The sequence below is a fragment of the Girardinichthys multiradiatus genome, chromosome 1, assembly GCF_021462225.1.
Source record: "Girardinichthys multiradiatus isolate DD_20200921_A chromosome 1, DD_fGirMul_XY1, whole genome shotgun sequence".
In the NCBI taxonomy this organism is placed as follows: domain Eukaryota; kingdom Metazoa; phylum Chordata; class Actinopteri; order Cyprinodontiformes; family Goodeidae; genus Girardinichthys; species Girardinichthys multiradiatus.
Genome location: NC_061794.1, coordinates 24,872,652 through 24,890,094, shown reverse-complemented (window position 1 = coordinate 24,890,094; position 17,443 = coordinate 24,872,652). Strand labels below are relative to the sequence as shown.

The 17,443-nt window shown below is 45.4% G+C and overlaps 1 protein-coding gene across 2 annotated transcripts in view; it reads right to left on the bottom strand.

Annotated features, from left to right (window-relative positions):
• The window catches only part of znf385a (zinc finger protein 385A), a 107,875-nt gene that overhangs the window by 5,951 nt on the left and 84,481 nt on the right, over positions 1-17,443 (bottom strand). For both annotated transcript variants that reach the window (XM_047381800.1, XM_047381888.1), the window contains one exon: positions 9,726-10,079. In XM_047381800.1, coding sequence (XP_047237756.1) covers positions 9,726-10,079 — 354 coding nt within the window. The remainder of the gene's footprint in view (positions 1-9,725; positions 10,080-17,443) is intronic.

Below are 17,443 nucleotides of genomic sequence, written 5' to 3'. Positions count from 1 at the left end.
TCTCCCACCTGAGCTGTGGATCTCTGCAGCTTCTTCAGAGTTAAAGTGATTATTGCCATCTTTATCTGATCTGGCAGCTTAGGTGGACGGCCATGTTTTCATAGGTTTATGGTTCTGCCATACTCGGTCTTCTGTGAGATGTTAAAAGGTTGGCTATCGTTTTATAACCTAACTGTGCTTTCAAATTCTTCACAACTTTATCCTTGACCTGCCTGCTGTCGTCCCTGTTCTTCAAGATCTCTAACAGACCTTCTTCATAGATCAGCTGGATTTATAGTGAGATTAAATTACACACACTTACAGGTAAGCTCACTGTAAATTGGTCTAGAAGGATTATAGTGGGTAGTTGGCATCTCAGGGATAATTGTAACACTGGGAAAGTGTCATCATGTTTCAGAGCTACAAGGTTTCCAGTGGTATTGTATATTCTCGCTTACATCCCTCTTGTCGAAGTAACACAACCCAGCTATCATCATGAAACATTTTTAGATGAAAAATTTTAGAGAAAGTATATATAAGATTCCTCATTAAAATTACAGAACACATCCTGATTCAGTTGTTTTGGGCAGTGTAAAACACTAAGGGCCTATACAAGAGAAGAAAGTGAGCTTTCTGGTGAATGTGCACACAAGGTTAGACGTTTTGACATTACTCTTGAAACCAAGAAAGCAGTTCTCTATTTCATCTAAAGATCCATATTGAAATCAGATTTGTTAACGCACCACGAATAAGTTCTACTATGTCACACTAACACCAAAGACACTGGTTGGCGTGGAGGTTGCAACTGAGGGAAGAAAATTAAAGACTAGCTAATTTAAGTATCAGAGAAGTGTTTAAAAATGAAGTCAGAGGACACACAGGCATCTAAGAAGCTCTTTAGAAGCCAACTTCATTTTCCACGGTAGATCATTCAGGCTACAAAAAAAGAGCACGTTTTCAGTAGAAAACAGGAAGGCCAAACGTTTTACAGCAAAACTCTGTTTCTCTGTTATGGAACATGCTACTTTTGAAAAAGTCAACTGTTTGGAAATGTCTGAGTTAAAGTAAGGAGCCCCATTCTCCAAGCGATACAGACAGAAACAGATTGCAGTAATGCTAGCTGCATGAATCATCGTAATTGCACTAATAACTAATAGGAGATGCTAAAGGCACTGTAGTGGTAAAACCCTCACAGGGATTGCTGTCTTACACCAGAAGTGTTCAGTATCAATAGTATAAACCTCCCACAGCAAGAAGGCTAGAAGAAATATTTTGAATGTTGTATGTCTGATTTATCACTATGCAGCTCCTTTTGAGGATTCCAAAATTATATTAATAATACATTTGCCTTTAGAAAGATTTGCATTTCATGGTAAGTTCTCTATGGTGATAAGAAACCAGAGAAGAAAATATTTTAGAAGAATACAAGAGACTTAAGGGCTGCACGGCAGCGCAGTTGGTAGCACTGTTGCCAGCACTGTTGCCATGCAGCAAGAAGGTCCTGGGTTCTGCATGGAGTTTGCATGTTCTTCCCGTGCATGCGTGGGTTCTCTCGGGGTACTCTGGCTTCCTCCCACATTTTCCCACATTAATAAAAATGGAGGAATACATTATTAATGAACCTCCTTGAACCGCCACCTTAACGTGGTGGAGGGGTTTGAGTGCTCGAATGATCCTAGAGGCTATGTTGTCTGGGGCTTAAACGCCCCTGGTAGGGTCTCCCATGGCAAACAGGCTCTAGGTGACGGGTCAGACAAAGAGCGGTTCGAGAATCCCTCATGACGACTACAGAATCGAGGCACGTGATGTCGCCCGGTACGGCGGAGCCAGGGTCCCACCCTGGAGCCAGGCCTGGGGTCGGGACTCGTCGGACAGCACCTGGTGGCCGGGTTGCTCCTCACGGGACCCGGCTGGGCCAAGCCCGAACGAGAGACGCGAGACCATCCCCCAGTGGGCCCACCACCTGCAGGGGGAACCGTGAGGGACCGGTGCAAAGAGGATTGGGCGGCGGACGAAGGTGGAGACCTCGGCGGCCCGATCCCCGGATGCTTAGGTTGGCTCTAGGGACGTGGAATGTCACCTCGCTGGGGGGGAAGGAACCTGAGTTGGTGTGGGAGGTCGAGAGATATCGACTAGAAATAGTCAGGCTCGCCTCCACGCACAGCGTGGGCTCTGGAACCCATCTCCTCGAGAGGGGCTGGACTCTCTTCTACTCTGGAGTGGCCCGCGGGGAGAGGCGGTGGGCTGGGGTGGGTTTGCTTGTTGCCCCCCAGCTCAGCCGTCTTGTGTTGGGGTTTACCCCAGTGGATGACAGGGTCGCATCCCTGCGCCTTCGGGTTGGGGAGAGGTCTCTGACTATTGTTTCGGCCTACGGGCCGAGTGGTAGTGCGGAGTACCCGGCCTTCTTGGCGTCCCTGTCGGGGGTGCTGGATAGTGCCCCTCCTGGGGACTCCATTATTCTGCTGGGGGACTTCAACGCCCACGTGGGGAATGACAGTGACACCTGGAGAGGCGTGATTGGGAGGAATGGCCTCCCCGATCTGAATCCAAGCGGTGTTTTGTTATTGGAATTCTGTGCCAGTCACGGATTGTCCATAATGAACACCATGTTCAAACATAAGGGTGTCCATCAGTGCACTTGGCACCAGGATACCCTAGGCAGGAGGTCAATGATCGACTTTGTTGTCGTATCATCAGACCTTCGGACGCATGTTTTGGACACTCGGGTGAAGAGAGGGGCTGAGCTGTCCACTGATCACCACCCGGTGGTGAGTTGGATCCGCTGGAGGAGGAGAAAGCAGGACAGACTTGGCGGGCCAAAGCGCATAGTGAGGGTCTGCTGGGAGCGTCTGGCGGACCCCTTGGCCAGGGATGTATTCAACTCTCACCTCCGGGAGAGCTTTGACCAGATTCCGAGGGATGTTGGAGACATAGAGTCCAAATGGACCATGTTCTCCACATCTATTGTCGATGCTGCTGCCCGTAGCTGCGGCCGTAAGGTCTGCGGTGCCTGTCGCGGCGGCAATCCCCGAACCCGGTGGTGGACACCGGCAGTAAGGGACGCTGTCAAGCTGAAGAAGGAGTCCTATCGGCTGTGGTTGGCTTGTGGGACTCCTGAGGCGGCTGACGGGTACCGTGGGGCCAAGCGTGCCACGGCCCAGGCGGTGGCAGAGGCAAAAACACGGACCTGGGAGGAGTTCGGTGAGGCCATGGAGAAGGACTACCGGTTGTCCCCGAAGCGATTCTGGCAAACCGTCCGGCGCCTCAGGAGGGGGAAGCAGTGCTTCGCCGACACTGTTTACAGTGGGGGTGGGAGACTGCTGACCTCGACTGGGGACATTATCGGCCGGTGGAAGGAGTACTTCGAGGATCTCCTCAATCCTGCCATCACGCATTCCCTGGTGGAAACAGAGGCTGGGGACTCGGGGTTGGAGTCTTTCATCACCCAGGCTGAAGTCACCGAGGTGGTTAAAAAGCTCTGCGATGGCAAGGCTTCGGGGTTGGATGAGATCCGCCCTGAGTACCTCAAGTCTTTGGATGTTGTGGGGCTGTCATGGTTGACACGCCTCTTCAACATTGCGTGGCGGACGGGGACAGTGCCTTTGGATTGGCAGACTGGGGTGGTGGTCCCCCTACATAAGAAGGGTGACCGGAGGGTGTGTTCCAACTACAGGGGGATCACACTCCTCAGCCTCCCTGGTAAGGCCTATGCCAGGGTATTGGAGAGGAGAGTCCGGCCGATAGTCGAACCCTGGCTTCAGGAGGAGCAGTGTGGTTTTCGTCCCGGCCGTGGGACACTGGACCAGCTCTATACCCTCTACAGGGTACTCGAGGGTTCATGGGAGTTTGCCCAACCGGTCCACATGTGTTTTGTGGACCTGGAGAAAGCATTCGACCGTGTCCCTCGTGATGCCCTGTGGGGGGTGCTCCAGGAGTATGGAATCTGTGGCTCTTTACTAGGGGCCATCCGATTTCTGTACAAGCGGAGCAGGAGTTTGGTTCGCATTGTCGGCACTAAGTCGGACCTGTTCCCGGTGCATGTTGGACTCCGGCAGGGCTGCCCTTTGTCACCGGTCCTGTTCATAACTTTTATGGACAGGATTTCTAGGCGCAGCCAAGGGCCGGAGGGGGTCTGGTTCGGGGACCAGAGGATTTTGTCTCTTCTTTTTGCAGAGGACGTGGTCCTGCTGGCCCCCTCTAGCCAAGACCTACAGCATGCACTGGGGCGGTTCGCAGCCGAGTGTGAAACGGCTGGGATGAAGATCAGCTCCTCCAAGTCCGAGGCCATGGTTCTCAACCGGAAAAGGGTGGCTTGTCCTCTTCAGGTTGGAGGGGAGTTCCTGCCTCAAGTGGAGGAGTTTAAGTATCTCGGGGTCTTGTTCACGAGTGAGGGAAGAATGGAGCGGGAGATCGACAGACGGATCGGTGCGGCTGCCACAGTAATGGGGGCGCTGTGCCGATCCGTTGTGGTGAAGAGAGAGCTGAGCCGAAAAGCAAAGCTCTTGATTTACCGGTCGGTCTACATTCCTACCCTCACCTATGGCCATGAACTTTGGGTCATGACCGAAAGAACGAGATCCAAACGGCTGAAATGAGCTTCCTCCGTAGGGTGGCCGGGCACTCCCTTAGAGATAGGGCGAGGAGCTCGGCCATCCGGGAGGGGCTCGGAGTAGAGCCGCTGCTCCTCCACATCGAGAGGAGCCAGTTGAGGTGGCTTAGGCATATATACCGGATGCCTCTTGGACGCCTTCCTCAGGAGGTGTTCCAGGCACGTCCCACCGAGAGGAGGCCCAGGGGACGGCCCAGGACACGCTGGAGGGACTATGTCTCTCGGCTGGCCTGGGAACGCCTCGGGCTCCCCCCGGAGGAGCTGGAAGAGGTGTCTGGGGAGAGGGACGTCTGCTGAGTCTGCTGCCTCCGCGACCCGGTCCCGGATAAAGCGGAAGACGACGAGTACGACATTATTAATGATGAATACAAGTATTTAGTAGCTTTTAAAGCTATTTTACAAAGTAACTATACAAGTGTCTGTTTCCTACAACGGAGTATCAGGGCTATTATAGATCAAAGAAAAAAATATGTAACCACGGAGAAGTGTATTTCTACCCAAAAGTTCTAGATTAATTTCCCATACACCCACTGGCCACTATTACTTATTAGGTACACCTGTCCAACTGCTCTTTAACGCAAATTTCTAATCAGCCAATCACAACAACTCAATGGATTTAGGCATGTAGATATGGTTAAGACGATCTGCTGCAAGTCAAACCGAGCATCAGAATGAGGAAGAAAGGTGATTTAAGTGACTTTGAATGTGGCATGGTTATTGGTGTGTTGTGACCCAGCCATGGATTTCAACATTAAACTACGTTACAAACTCTTCTGGAACTTTTCAAAATAAAGTGCATTAACCTTCTTCTGGCACAGCCAGGAAACGGGATAGCAGCAGACTTCCCATGATGCCACTGTCTGAATAAGAGCAACCCCTCTCCAACAAGCCGACCTCTTCCACTGTTCCTCTTTGCGGGACCAGGATCGGAGAGGCAGCGCGCTGATGTCTCTTTGCTGGCAAAAAAAGACATAACTCTTCAACTGGATCCAAGAGTGTCATAAGATCACGTGATCATATGCACAAGTTAAGTATGAGTGAATAACTGTTTGTGTACCCAGCATTCATTCATAAAAACGGGAAATAAGGTACACGCCTGGCTTGACTTTCTCTCTGAGGCCTGCAGAAGCAAACGGTGTCCCAGAGAAGTCCCTGCAGAAACACTGTCTCTACAAGCTGAGTGAAGTGGTTTTCCTTGCCTGAGAGGAGGACAAACGAGTAGCCGCATTACGGCAGTTAACGCGCAGTGTGGTCAGCGGACAGAACGAGCCGTCTTCCAGCCACAGCTACGGAGGTTAGCTGGAAGCTAACCCTTTGTTCACAAAGCTCTCTTCAAACTTCATCGTCGCCCGGACAGCTTTTCCTCAGCACAGTTCATACGAGGTTAGGTTTGGGCAGAGCAGAGAAATAGAAGGATTTAGATTGAAATGATCTAAACGTTTTTCATTTTATGAAGTTTGGTTTTGTGTGTGTTGAACTCAGCCATCTTGGTGCTAGCAGAATATCTGCAGCACACATGTTCAGTTTTGTGTTCTTTGTCTGTGTGTTTTTAAAGTTAAGACAAACTTTATTTAAAGGGTGATTTTAAACAAAGAAGATCGGCCATAACGCTTATACATTTTAACCCTTTTATTGACGGTATTTTTTCTGGTTCTAAGCTATCAGCTTCTTTGTTAGCTTCAACTGCTAACAGGTAAGGACAGTGCTTGCTGCCAAATAATATTTACCCAGAAAGGTTTAGTTTTCAATCCAGTAAATAATGTGTCCCTAACATCATTTTACTAAATCTGATAACTAAGTAAACACCATTAAGCCAAGGATAAGGGCAGGCTGCAGCGTGTCATTCGGTCTGCTGAGAAGGTGATTGGCTGCAGTCTACTTTTGCTCCAGGAACTTTACACCTCCAGGACCCTGAAGCGGGCAGGGAAGATTCTGGCTGATCCCTCCCACCCCGATCACAGACTCTTTGAGACTCTCCCCTCCGGCAGGAGGCTGCGGTCCATCCGGACCAAAACCTCACGCCACAAGAACAGTTTTTTCCCATCTGCCACCAGCCTGGTTAACAAAGCCCGGAAACCACCCTGACACTCTCCCTTTCCCCCACACCCCCCCTGTTTTTGCTGACAGGACACCCGTAACTTGTAACTCTATGCGTTACATTAACGTTCAGCATGGACTCCTGCTTTACTTGCACTGCCATACTTGCACAATGATCACCTGCACTGTTGTATTGCTCTTGCATCTTATACTGCTCTATACTTACTCTCACTCACTTAAAACTGTGCACATATATTTATATTATATTGTAGATATGTTTATACTGTTTAATTTGTATTGTATTGCACCGACTACGCCAAAACAAATTCCTTGTATGTCCAAAAACGTACTTGGCAATAAAGCTTTTCTGATTCTGATTCTGATTCTGATTAAGCCCCATTTCTCCAGAAAGATTTGGCTCTTTTCCAAAATACATCCCCAAATGTTTTACCATTCCCTTAATAATATTTCTTTAAATATTATTTTAATAAATAAAGGCAGCCAATGAGACACTGTTGAGAAATAGTCATCCAGAAGGTTGGTTTTATTCAGCAGATAATTATTTAAAACATTATTTTATTAAAATAATATTTTATCTGATCTTGCATTGTGAATGGTTGTCTAAACGTTTGCTGATTATTGCCTAAGTTGGTTCCAAGACTAACGTAACTTCATTTCCAGATTCTTCAAGATAATCCTTGGTTCTCAAACATAAACATTGCATGGTAATGTTGCATCACTCCTTCAGTCATGATTTTCAATCATCTTTAATCAACTTGTTTATATTGTACATAACTCATTAGTCTTCCCTATTCTTTAATTCTGCTTGGTAGTTTAGTTGGATTGTTTTAGCATAGTAAAGAGTTTGTTGATTGAAATATGTTTTACTTTGAGTTGACTTATTTTTGTTAATAAATTCTTGTATTTTAAGAAATTGTGAATTCATTCCATATATGTGCAGAGTTTCGCTGTTCAATAATGTCAGAACTCATGTCACACCTTTCTATTTTGTCCTAATACCATCGCCTTACTGGGCTGGTATTCACAGGACAACAGACAACAGAATATTAAAATATTAATATTAAATATTAAATAATATTCTCAGATTCATAATCCCAACAGGTGCCAGACGAGCTGGTCTGAGTATTTCAGAAACTGCTGATCTACTGGGATTTTCACGCACTACCATCTCTAGGGTTTACAGAGAAGGGTCCGAAAAACAGAAAATATCCAGTGAGCAGCAGTTCTGTGGGCGCAAATGCCTTGTTGATGCCAGAGGTCAGAGAAGAATGGCCAGACAGGTTTGAGCTGATAGAAAGACAACAGTAACTCAAATAACCACTCGTCACAACCAAGGCATGCAGAAGAGCATCTATGAACGCACAACACGTTGAACCTTTAGGCAGATGGGCTACAACAGCAGAAGACCACACTGGGTGCCACTCCTGTCAGCTAAGAACAGGAAACTGAAGCTACAATTCGCACAGGCTCACCAAAATTGGACAATAGAAGATTGCAAAAACATTGCCTGGTCTGATGAGCCTCGAGTTTTGCTGCGACATTCGGATAGTAGGGTCAGAATTTGGCGTCAACAACATGAAAGCATGGATCCATCCTGCCTTGTATCAACGGTTCAGGCTGGTGGTGGTGGTGTAATAGTGTGGGGGATATTTGCTTGGCACATTTTGGGCCCCTTAGTACCAATTGAGCATTGTGTCATTGCCACAGCCTACCTGAGTATTGTTGCTGACCATGTCCATCCCTTTATGACCACAAAGTACCCCATTTCTGATGGTTACTTCCAGCAGGATAACACGCCATGTCATAAAGCACGAATCATCTCAGACTGGTTTCTTGAACATGACAATGAGTTCACTGTACTCAAATGGCATCCACAGTCACCAGATCTCAATCCAATAGAGCACCTTTGGGTTGTGGTGGAACGGGAGATTTGCATAATGGATGTGCAGTCGACAAATCTGCAGCATCTGTATGATGCTATCATGTCAATATGGACCAAACTCTCTGAGGAATGTTTCCAGTACCTTGTTGAATCTATGGCATGAAGGATTAAGGCAGTTCTGCAGGCAAAAGTGGGTCCAACCCGGTACTAGCAAGGTGTACCTAATAAAGTGGCCGGTGAGTGTATTTACAACAAATAACTTGGCTATTGTCTGATGTCGAAAAGATGTAAAATGCAAGAAGAAAAGGGAAATTTCCATGATTAAAGGTTTAAATTCACAATATTAAAACTAAGATATTCACTGACAATTTAAAGTTAGAAATTAGCATAAAAAAACTAAGAAGTTTACTAAGATTATAAAGTCAGAGATTTGCAGCACAACACAGCCAGAAGTTGTTTATGATTGAAGTGGTAAATATAGGAGATGTCCATCAGAACGACATCTCCTGGGTGCAGACTCACCACGAAGGTGTATATCGGTCTGAAGAATATGTGCCTCAAACTGTGAACAACATAGCTGCATCGAGTCTGCAACCAAGTTCTGATTAGGGCAAAGAGCCTGGATCTACCACCTACGCTTACTTTACTTTAATATCATCGAGACTGTTAGTCTCATTTACAAGAGAGACCTGTAGAACAGACATAAACATCAGTCATATAAAACAACCCATTACTGACTTCACAATGTCAGAGAATATCATAGTTTTATTATTGTAAATCCATGCCTTTAATCATAGAACATTATAATTGTTTTCTTGCTAATTGAAACGTCAAACAATACCAAGTTTTGTCTTGTAAATATGTGAAATTAACATAAAGATTTCTGAGATTTAGGACAGAAATTTACTTCCCCATGGCCAAGTATTTTTTTTTTCTTTTATCTACAATAGCTCTAAACTCCTGGGTGCAGGAGACAGACAGAAAAAACACAATGTTCCTTGTAAAATGCACAGACTGGGTGAAATATATATTTCAAATTTCAATCTTTACAGTGTGGCTTGAGTTAACAAAGTCAAATTCAATAAATTGAAGTCAAATTCTTAAACAGAAGACCCGAAGGTAAGAATGATCTCATATTTGTTTAAACATCCTGAACACCCAACAACCACAGCAAATCATTGTTCAGCTATTACTCACCTTTGTTGTGGGCCTCCAGCTGTGAGAGTGAATTGACAGCCACCTTGCACAATGAGCAGTAGAGCAGCTTTTTGGCCTTATCCTCCTCCGTCTCCGGGTTGGATGGGCTGCTGGAGGCTGGAGGGGCTGCAGCTCCGGAAGCTGGTGGTCCAGATCCCTGCTGGTCTGAACTAGCGCTGCTGCAGCCGGGGGAGGAGGAGGTAGGGGGAATTAGGGGAGGGGTTTGGTTTGGAAGAAGTCGGCATACTGATGGCAGAGGGGAGTCCATGGGTGGAATGGGTGGGGTGGTTAGTGAAGGAAGGGGCCCCTGAGCCAAAAGGGGCTCGCTTATCTGCGACAGAGGTCGTGTTTCATCTGGGAAAATTACAAAAGAAGAAAAAAAGAAAACAATGTGTCAAAAACCAGATTTTATAGAGCAAACAGTATAGCTGAAATAGTTAACAATTGAAGCTAAGGACCCCTGGAAATATAACTTTATTAAGTGTAACCACACTGGTAACCACTCCCTGTTGAATATGGCAGATGCTGTCAGCTCCGTAGATCAGAAAAACCAACAAAACGCATTTTGCCGTCAGCAGTGCTTTTTAGTTACTATGCTGTAATTCATAATGCGTTTGAAAAAGACCTTTTAATTAAAGTGCTACAGCGAAGAAAAATACCAGACTCCTGTGTGTAAAGAGAGAAACGTGTGTAAAACATGTCTGAGGACTTCATCTTTCCTTGATGTGGTCTCATTGTGTTATATTTTCCAAACAGAGAAATAGGAAGTAGACACCACAGTGTGTTTTTACTCCTGCCAAAATAAATGTTATTTTTTAGCTTTGGTTAAAACAGTCATGATCCAATTCATGAAGTCCAAAAACATTTCATTTTATCATGAACATGTGCTGCTTTTTTTTAGCAGCACATGTTCTCAAGTTTCTTTATCTTTGCCTTTTTGTGCAGTGGCAGTTCTTGCAGAAATGGTGCTCTGGGTAACCACTTCCTTATGCACAGTCCTGGTTTGACCAGTCTATATATTGCAGCTGGTGTGCAGTCCAGTAATTATAAAGTAGCCTGAATGCTAAAAATACCCTAAATTGTCCGCCCTGGCATCTCTGGGGATATTTAGCCGTGATCTGTGCTTTTACTACACTAAAGACAGTCAGAGCTTTGGGGTTGGGGTGGGGACACTCTGCTGTCAGCAAACAGTTGGATCTCCCACACCCCAGCCACACACATTTATATGCACATCTGTTTCACAACATTTCACATTACCAGGGGGTAATGGGGGCTACGGGGGGCTTGCTCCCCTTGGTCTGCTGTTGTTTGTGTGGGCGCCTGGGCCACGTCCCAAAGCGGTTGGCAACCGTTGGGTAGCCTATGGCTCCCGGGGATGTGTTGGGCCGGTCATGGGCCACAGGGATTTCACTATACTCTTGATCTCCCGGGGGGGTAGTTCACGATGTGGGAGGGTAATGTGCCCTCCTTGGTCCTTAGAAGTTCCGGCTGTCGTGGGGGGCTGAAGCCTGGTGTTGGGGGCTCTGAGGGGTATCTCCACTGTTTGCCTCTCCCCCTCCCTCTCCCGGCAGGACTTGGTCCCAGGCTTGGCCTGCGTAGATGCGGATGGCGGTGTGGCTGGGTCAGGGCCTGTGCCTGTTTGGCCTGGGGGTTGCTCCTCCTGTGCTTCACTGACGACCTACCTCTGTGGAGCGTATGGCTGCTCTGGGGTGATACCTTTTGTCTGTCTGCCTGGGGCTGCTGCAGCCTTCTGGTGCTCAGTGTCCTTTGCTGCTCTTGGGTGCTATGTGTTGCAGGCCTTCTTCTCACAATTCTAACAACTGTGCACCTCCAGATGACAGACTTGCTTACATACACCCACTCAACATAAACATACCTTTTTCGACACATATGCTCCCCACCCCCCCAAACACACACAAACACACCACTCACTGACACAAACAATTCAAAGTTTACAGTCAGGCAAACACAGGTTACAATTACATCTGTGTGGCATTTCTACTTTGATACTGGTTACAGTCTTGATCTAATACAGTCAATCATGCAATTAGTTTACCATCTTGAGACATCCTTCGTTGAACAAATCTGCCCTAGCACATGTAGGCAACCAGATCCTATTTATGGTATGACTGAAATGCCGTTACAAGACATCTTGCCAAACCAATATAGAAATGGTTCACCTGATGTAAACTCAATCTTCTCCCAGACCTAAATTCTAAGAAAACCTGTGGGGTAAGCTAAAGAAAAGAGAAAACCACAAAGATCCAGGACTCTTCAGATTAAGCAAAGAGGAATTGTCAAATATTCTTCTCTCTGTATGCTCCAACTTGGTGCAATATTATAAATGACTAATGGCTGTGTGGCATCGCAGATTTTTAAACATTTTGATTTCTTAACACAATTTTTTCTGCAGTGAATAATACACTCAAATTAAAGATTGTTTTACTTAACATATCAATTTGAGATTATAGGACAGGAAAAGAAGATTAATCTATTTTAAGGCATTTTGTACATCTTTACCAGGGACACCAATAAGTAGAGAGATGTATACATTTGCACACATGTGTTTCTGGTCAGTCATGCCCACACTCAAGACCATCGGTATTCACTAAATAGAGAGTACAGAAAAATAACCCCCTTTCATGTGGGTGGGGTATTCATACTCCCCCAACAGCAAAGACTGTGGGGCCCATTTCCAAACTACAGAATGCAGTACCAATGACAGGCACTAGGAAGCCTCCTTCGCATATAATACTAATGTGATGTCGTGAAGTGTTTCTGAAAGGTAAGCATAGTAGACTTCAAATGCCTGATTTACATCTGTGTTTTCTCCTATGCATTGCTCTTTGTCAGAGAAATGTCACAATGATAATTTATTTCACTTAAAAGCTTATATGATTATATACTATTTGGAGTTCTTTGGTAATTGTTCTGCTTTGCATCATACTTGATCAAGTTCTTTCCATTCAACTACTTTCCAAAATCAAAATTCTTTTGTTGCAAACTGGTTTCCAGGTGTAGAGCTGCAATGAGCATTTGTTTAACAGATGTGAATTCAGAAAGAATTGAAAAAAATTCTATCTCCTTCTTTTACTCATTGTGACACTGAGAAGTCCAGTATTAAAGATCTGTTTGACAGAACATAAAAACGCTGCAGAGCAAATGGTTTATGTTCAAAATCAGTCAGGAAAAAACAAGAATAGTTTGCCAAATACTAATGAATAAATTCATAATCCAAGTCTGAGAATGCAGACAAACATCTACACTTTCAGTTTCACATCATGCAATGATTAAATGCACCCTTAAGCACTTGTATCAACTTTTGACTATAAAACAACTTCACTTTGATGATTTACAACAGTGAGGGCACAATCATTCTGCTACATTCAAAGCAAAATACAAATGTCAAAATCATAAATATCATATCTTCATATATTATGTAAAGTTAAACCATTTTGCATGGTATATTAATATTAAACTGTTCCCTCTGAGACAAGAATGTGTTGGTTTTATTTATTCTGTTTTACACAATTTTTATGCCTCCTCCTTGAACTGCCACCTTAATGTGGTTAGGGATTTGAGTGCTGAAATGATCCTAGAGGCTATGTTGTCTGGGGCTTAAATGCCCCTGGTAGTATCTCCCATGGCAAAGAGGCTCTGGGTGACAGGTCAGACAAAGAGTGGTTCAAGACGCCTTCGTGAGGACTACTAAATCAAGGCATGTATGATCGCCTGGTACAGCGGAGCAGGGGTCCCACCCTGGAGCCAGGCCTGGGGTCAGGACTCGTCAGAGAGCACCTGAAGGCTGGGTTGCTCCTCGTGGGACCTGGCCAGGCCAAGCCCGAATGAGGGACTGGCCATCCCCCAGTGGGCCCACCACCTGCAGGGGGGACCATAAGGGACCGGTGCAAAGAGGAGTGGGCAGCGGACGAAGGTGGAGACCTCTAACGACCCGATCTCCGGATGCTTAGGCTGGCTCTAGGGATGTGGAATATCACCTAACGTGGGGGAAGAAGCCTGATCTTGTGTGGGAGGTCGAGAGATATCGACTACAAATAGCCAGGCTCACCTCCACGCACAGTGTGGGCTCTGCAACCCATTTCCCGGAGAGATGTTGGAATCCTTTCTATTTTGGAGTGGCCCACAAGGAGAGGCGGCGGATTGGGGTGGATTTGCTTGTTGCCCCCCAGCTCAGCCATCTCGTGTTGGGGTTTACGGAGTTGGGCTTCTTTTGTTAGGGGCCATCCGGTCTCTGTGCAAGTGGACCAGGAGTTTGATCCACATTGCCAGCACTAAGTTGGATCTGTTCCCGGTGCATGTTGGACTCCGGCAGGGCTGCCCTTTGTCACCGGTCCTGTTCATAACTTTTATGGACAGGATTTCTAGGCACAGCCAAGGGCCGGAGGGGGTCTGGTTTGGGGACCAGGGGATTTTGTCTCTTCTTTTTGCGGATGACGTGGTGCTGCTGGCCCCCTCTAGCCAAGACCTACAGCATGCACTGGGGCGGTTCGCAGCCGAATGTGAAGCGGCAATGATGAAGATCAGACCCTCCATGGCCTAGGCCTTGGTTCTCGACCGGAAAATAGTAGCTTGTCCTTTTCAGGTTGGAAGGGAGTTCCTGCCTCAAGTGGAGGAGTTCATGTGTCCTGGGGTCTTGTTCATGAGTGAATGGAGCGGGAGATAGGCAGACGGATTGGTGCGGCTGCTGCAGTAATGGCGGCGCTGTGCCGGTCTGTTGTGGTGAAGAGAGAGCTGAGCCGAAAAAATGAAGCTCTACCGGTCGGTCTACATTCCTACCCTCACCTATGGCCATGAACTTTGGGTCATGACCAAAAGAACGAGATCCCGGATACAAGCGGCTGAAATGAGCTTCCTCCGTAGGGTGGCCGGGCACTCCCTTAGAGATAGGGTGAGGAGCTCGGCCATCCGGAAGGAGCTCGAAGTAGAGCCGCTCCTTCTCAACATCGAGAGGAGCCAGTCGAAGTGGCTTGGGTATCTATACCGGATGCCTCCTGGACGCCTCTCTCAGGAGGTGTTCCAGGCATGTCCCACTGGGGGAAGGCTCAGGGGACGGCCCCAGACACGCTGGAGGGACTTTGTCTCTTGGCTGGCCTGGGAACGCCTTGGGCTCCCCCTGGAGGAGCTGGAGGAGGTGTCTGGGGTGAGCGAAGTCTGGGTGTCTCTACTGAGTCTGCTGCCCCCGTGACCCGGTCTCGGATGAAGCGGAAGACGACAAGTACGAGTACAGTCTTTATGCCAGACTTATGTCGGACTCTCCTACAACTCTGGATATCCTGCAAATCTACTTAATCATTTACAAAGCAGCTCCCCCATGGCCAAACACAGGAAGTTACTATTGATGGGGACAGGTCAAGAGGATGAGATAACTCAATTCAGATGCTTTTTCTATTACCTTGATGAGCTTATGCTGGCCTTAATCCATTTCGGAAAATGAAAGGAACATATTGCATGGGCTCAGGAGGAAAAGGGTTTGTTGACTAAAGCATCCAGACAAATTCCCGCAACAATTTGTTTGTGTCAACAGAAGAAAGTGAGCATAGGGCTGTATATAAATAGACTGCATTCAGTTCAATTCAGAGTACTTGCAAAAATCTATATGAAATATCAAGGATAACATCTCTATTGTTATAAATTTTGGCAATAACAAAATTGTATAAATAGTCATATTCAATAAATTAGAGGATGTTTTTTTAGATTAAGAGTATTTCTTGAAAATAACAACCTTTAAGCATTTATAAACCATATCTTTCAGAAAGCCCACATTTCTGTATTAAAAAAATGTTTTTTTTATGGGTCTGATGTAATATTCTAATCTTAAATGCTGTGTTTTCAAAAGATGTACGCAGAAAATCCTCATAATTAACAGAATCAAAGACATGAAAACATCAGTTTGTGTGCAGTTAATATACACTGCTCAAAAAAATAAAGTGAACACTTAAACAACTGTCAAAATAAGGTGAGATCTTTCCATGTAATCCATGCAACATTTAGTAACTGCTCACAGTTAACGCCATAAAAGTTACAATAAATATTCTTATATCCTTATGTGTAATCCATGCAATAATTATTAAAACACACAGTTGAAGCAGTGAGGAGTGAAACAAGCATGTTCTCATATTCTGGAGCTGAGAGACTGGAGAGGCCTGTGTGGAGCCACATATTATCTTCCACATGTTATCTGTCTTATCTTTTGCAAAAATATGAACAAGTATATCCAAAGAAATGATGTATGATGATTTTATATTCTTTCACATGTATTGAATAAAATTAGTAGTCATTGATTAACAAGTTAAAAGATGTATGATTGAAATGTGGTTAAGAACTGAGAATTAGAGGAAAAAACATTAAGGTTTGACATTCTCAATCAGCTATATATGAAAGAAATATAACATTAATCATTTGTAAAGCATGAATAAAAAGAATGAAGTGATGGTTTTGCAACGGTGTTTTAAAGTGAATGCTGAAAGCTGAAGAATGAAATGTGTAATACTGTGTAAAGTTTAAAACTGAGCAGATTAGGGAAAGAACTGGAGGATGACAAGGAGGGACGAGAGCCAGCTGCATGCTAACGGGAGGAAGGGCGGATACGACTACAGACCAGCGTTGCTATTTTTGGTATCTCCAAGGCTGAGAAGCAGAATCAGTAGGTCACAATGACCATGACTAAAGTATTGAGCAATAATCAAGGAGCTGAGCTGAAAAGGTTGCGCAATAACTAAGAAGCCTAATAAGGGCCTGACCGGTGAAGGCATCAAGCGCTATAAAAACAATGCTGAGAGCAGAAACGGGGTTGTTTCCTCGCAGAAGACCAGCGAAGAAGTTCGGACGGAGAAAATAAGCTTTGATGGAAAAGGAACAGAGACACAGCCCCACTGATCGACTACATTAAAAAGAGGATCAACCCGTGAGCCCAGAAAGGACTGTGCCTCAAAATTAAGAATCTGATTTCATCTAAAGCCTTTTTATCCAGACAACAGAAATGAACTTGATTGGTGAACAGCTGATTGCTCTAAGTTTCAGGCTTCTGGAAGTCCTGAATCAACTTCATTGATGTCCCCGGGTTTCCTTCAACTCTTCAGCCTCTGGAAACTACTGTCTTCGGAGACATGTAAAAACAAAGATCCTGTTTAACCATCGAAGCCTGGAGCATCAGTGCCTGCCACTTAAAGGAAGAAAACTGAAGATTAAGTCGTATTCACTTCAAGAAACCACTCGTTGTTACCAGAAGAATTTTTCTCCATCAGATGCATGGATGAGCCTCCGTCTTCAAAGCCTCTTCAAACCCACTAGTTTCAGCATCAGGGAAAGACAGGTTGAGTTGATTGATTCATTTCTATTATTGAAATTATTTTGTTGTGTTGCCGAATTTAAGCTGTTACTGACACCTGCAAAAGCGTTACTAATTAAAGAAAGCATATAAAATTCTAGTTAAATCGTGGACATTCAATTATTTGAGTCACCGTATTGTTGGTTTTTGATTGGTGGTAAAAAGTCTTGTTGCCTGGTTCTAAGATATTTTAGGAGGTTTTTATAGGTTGCCTTAGTCAAGTTGTTAAAACAGCGCCCTTGGGGCTCATGCTGAGCTACTAAAATTAACCTAGCCCATATACCAAGATTCAGTTGTAAATTAGGGAATGATTAGCGATTAGCAAGACACACTCAATAAAGGAGTGGTTCTGCAGGTAGGGACCACAGAC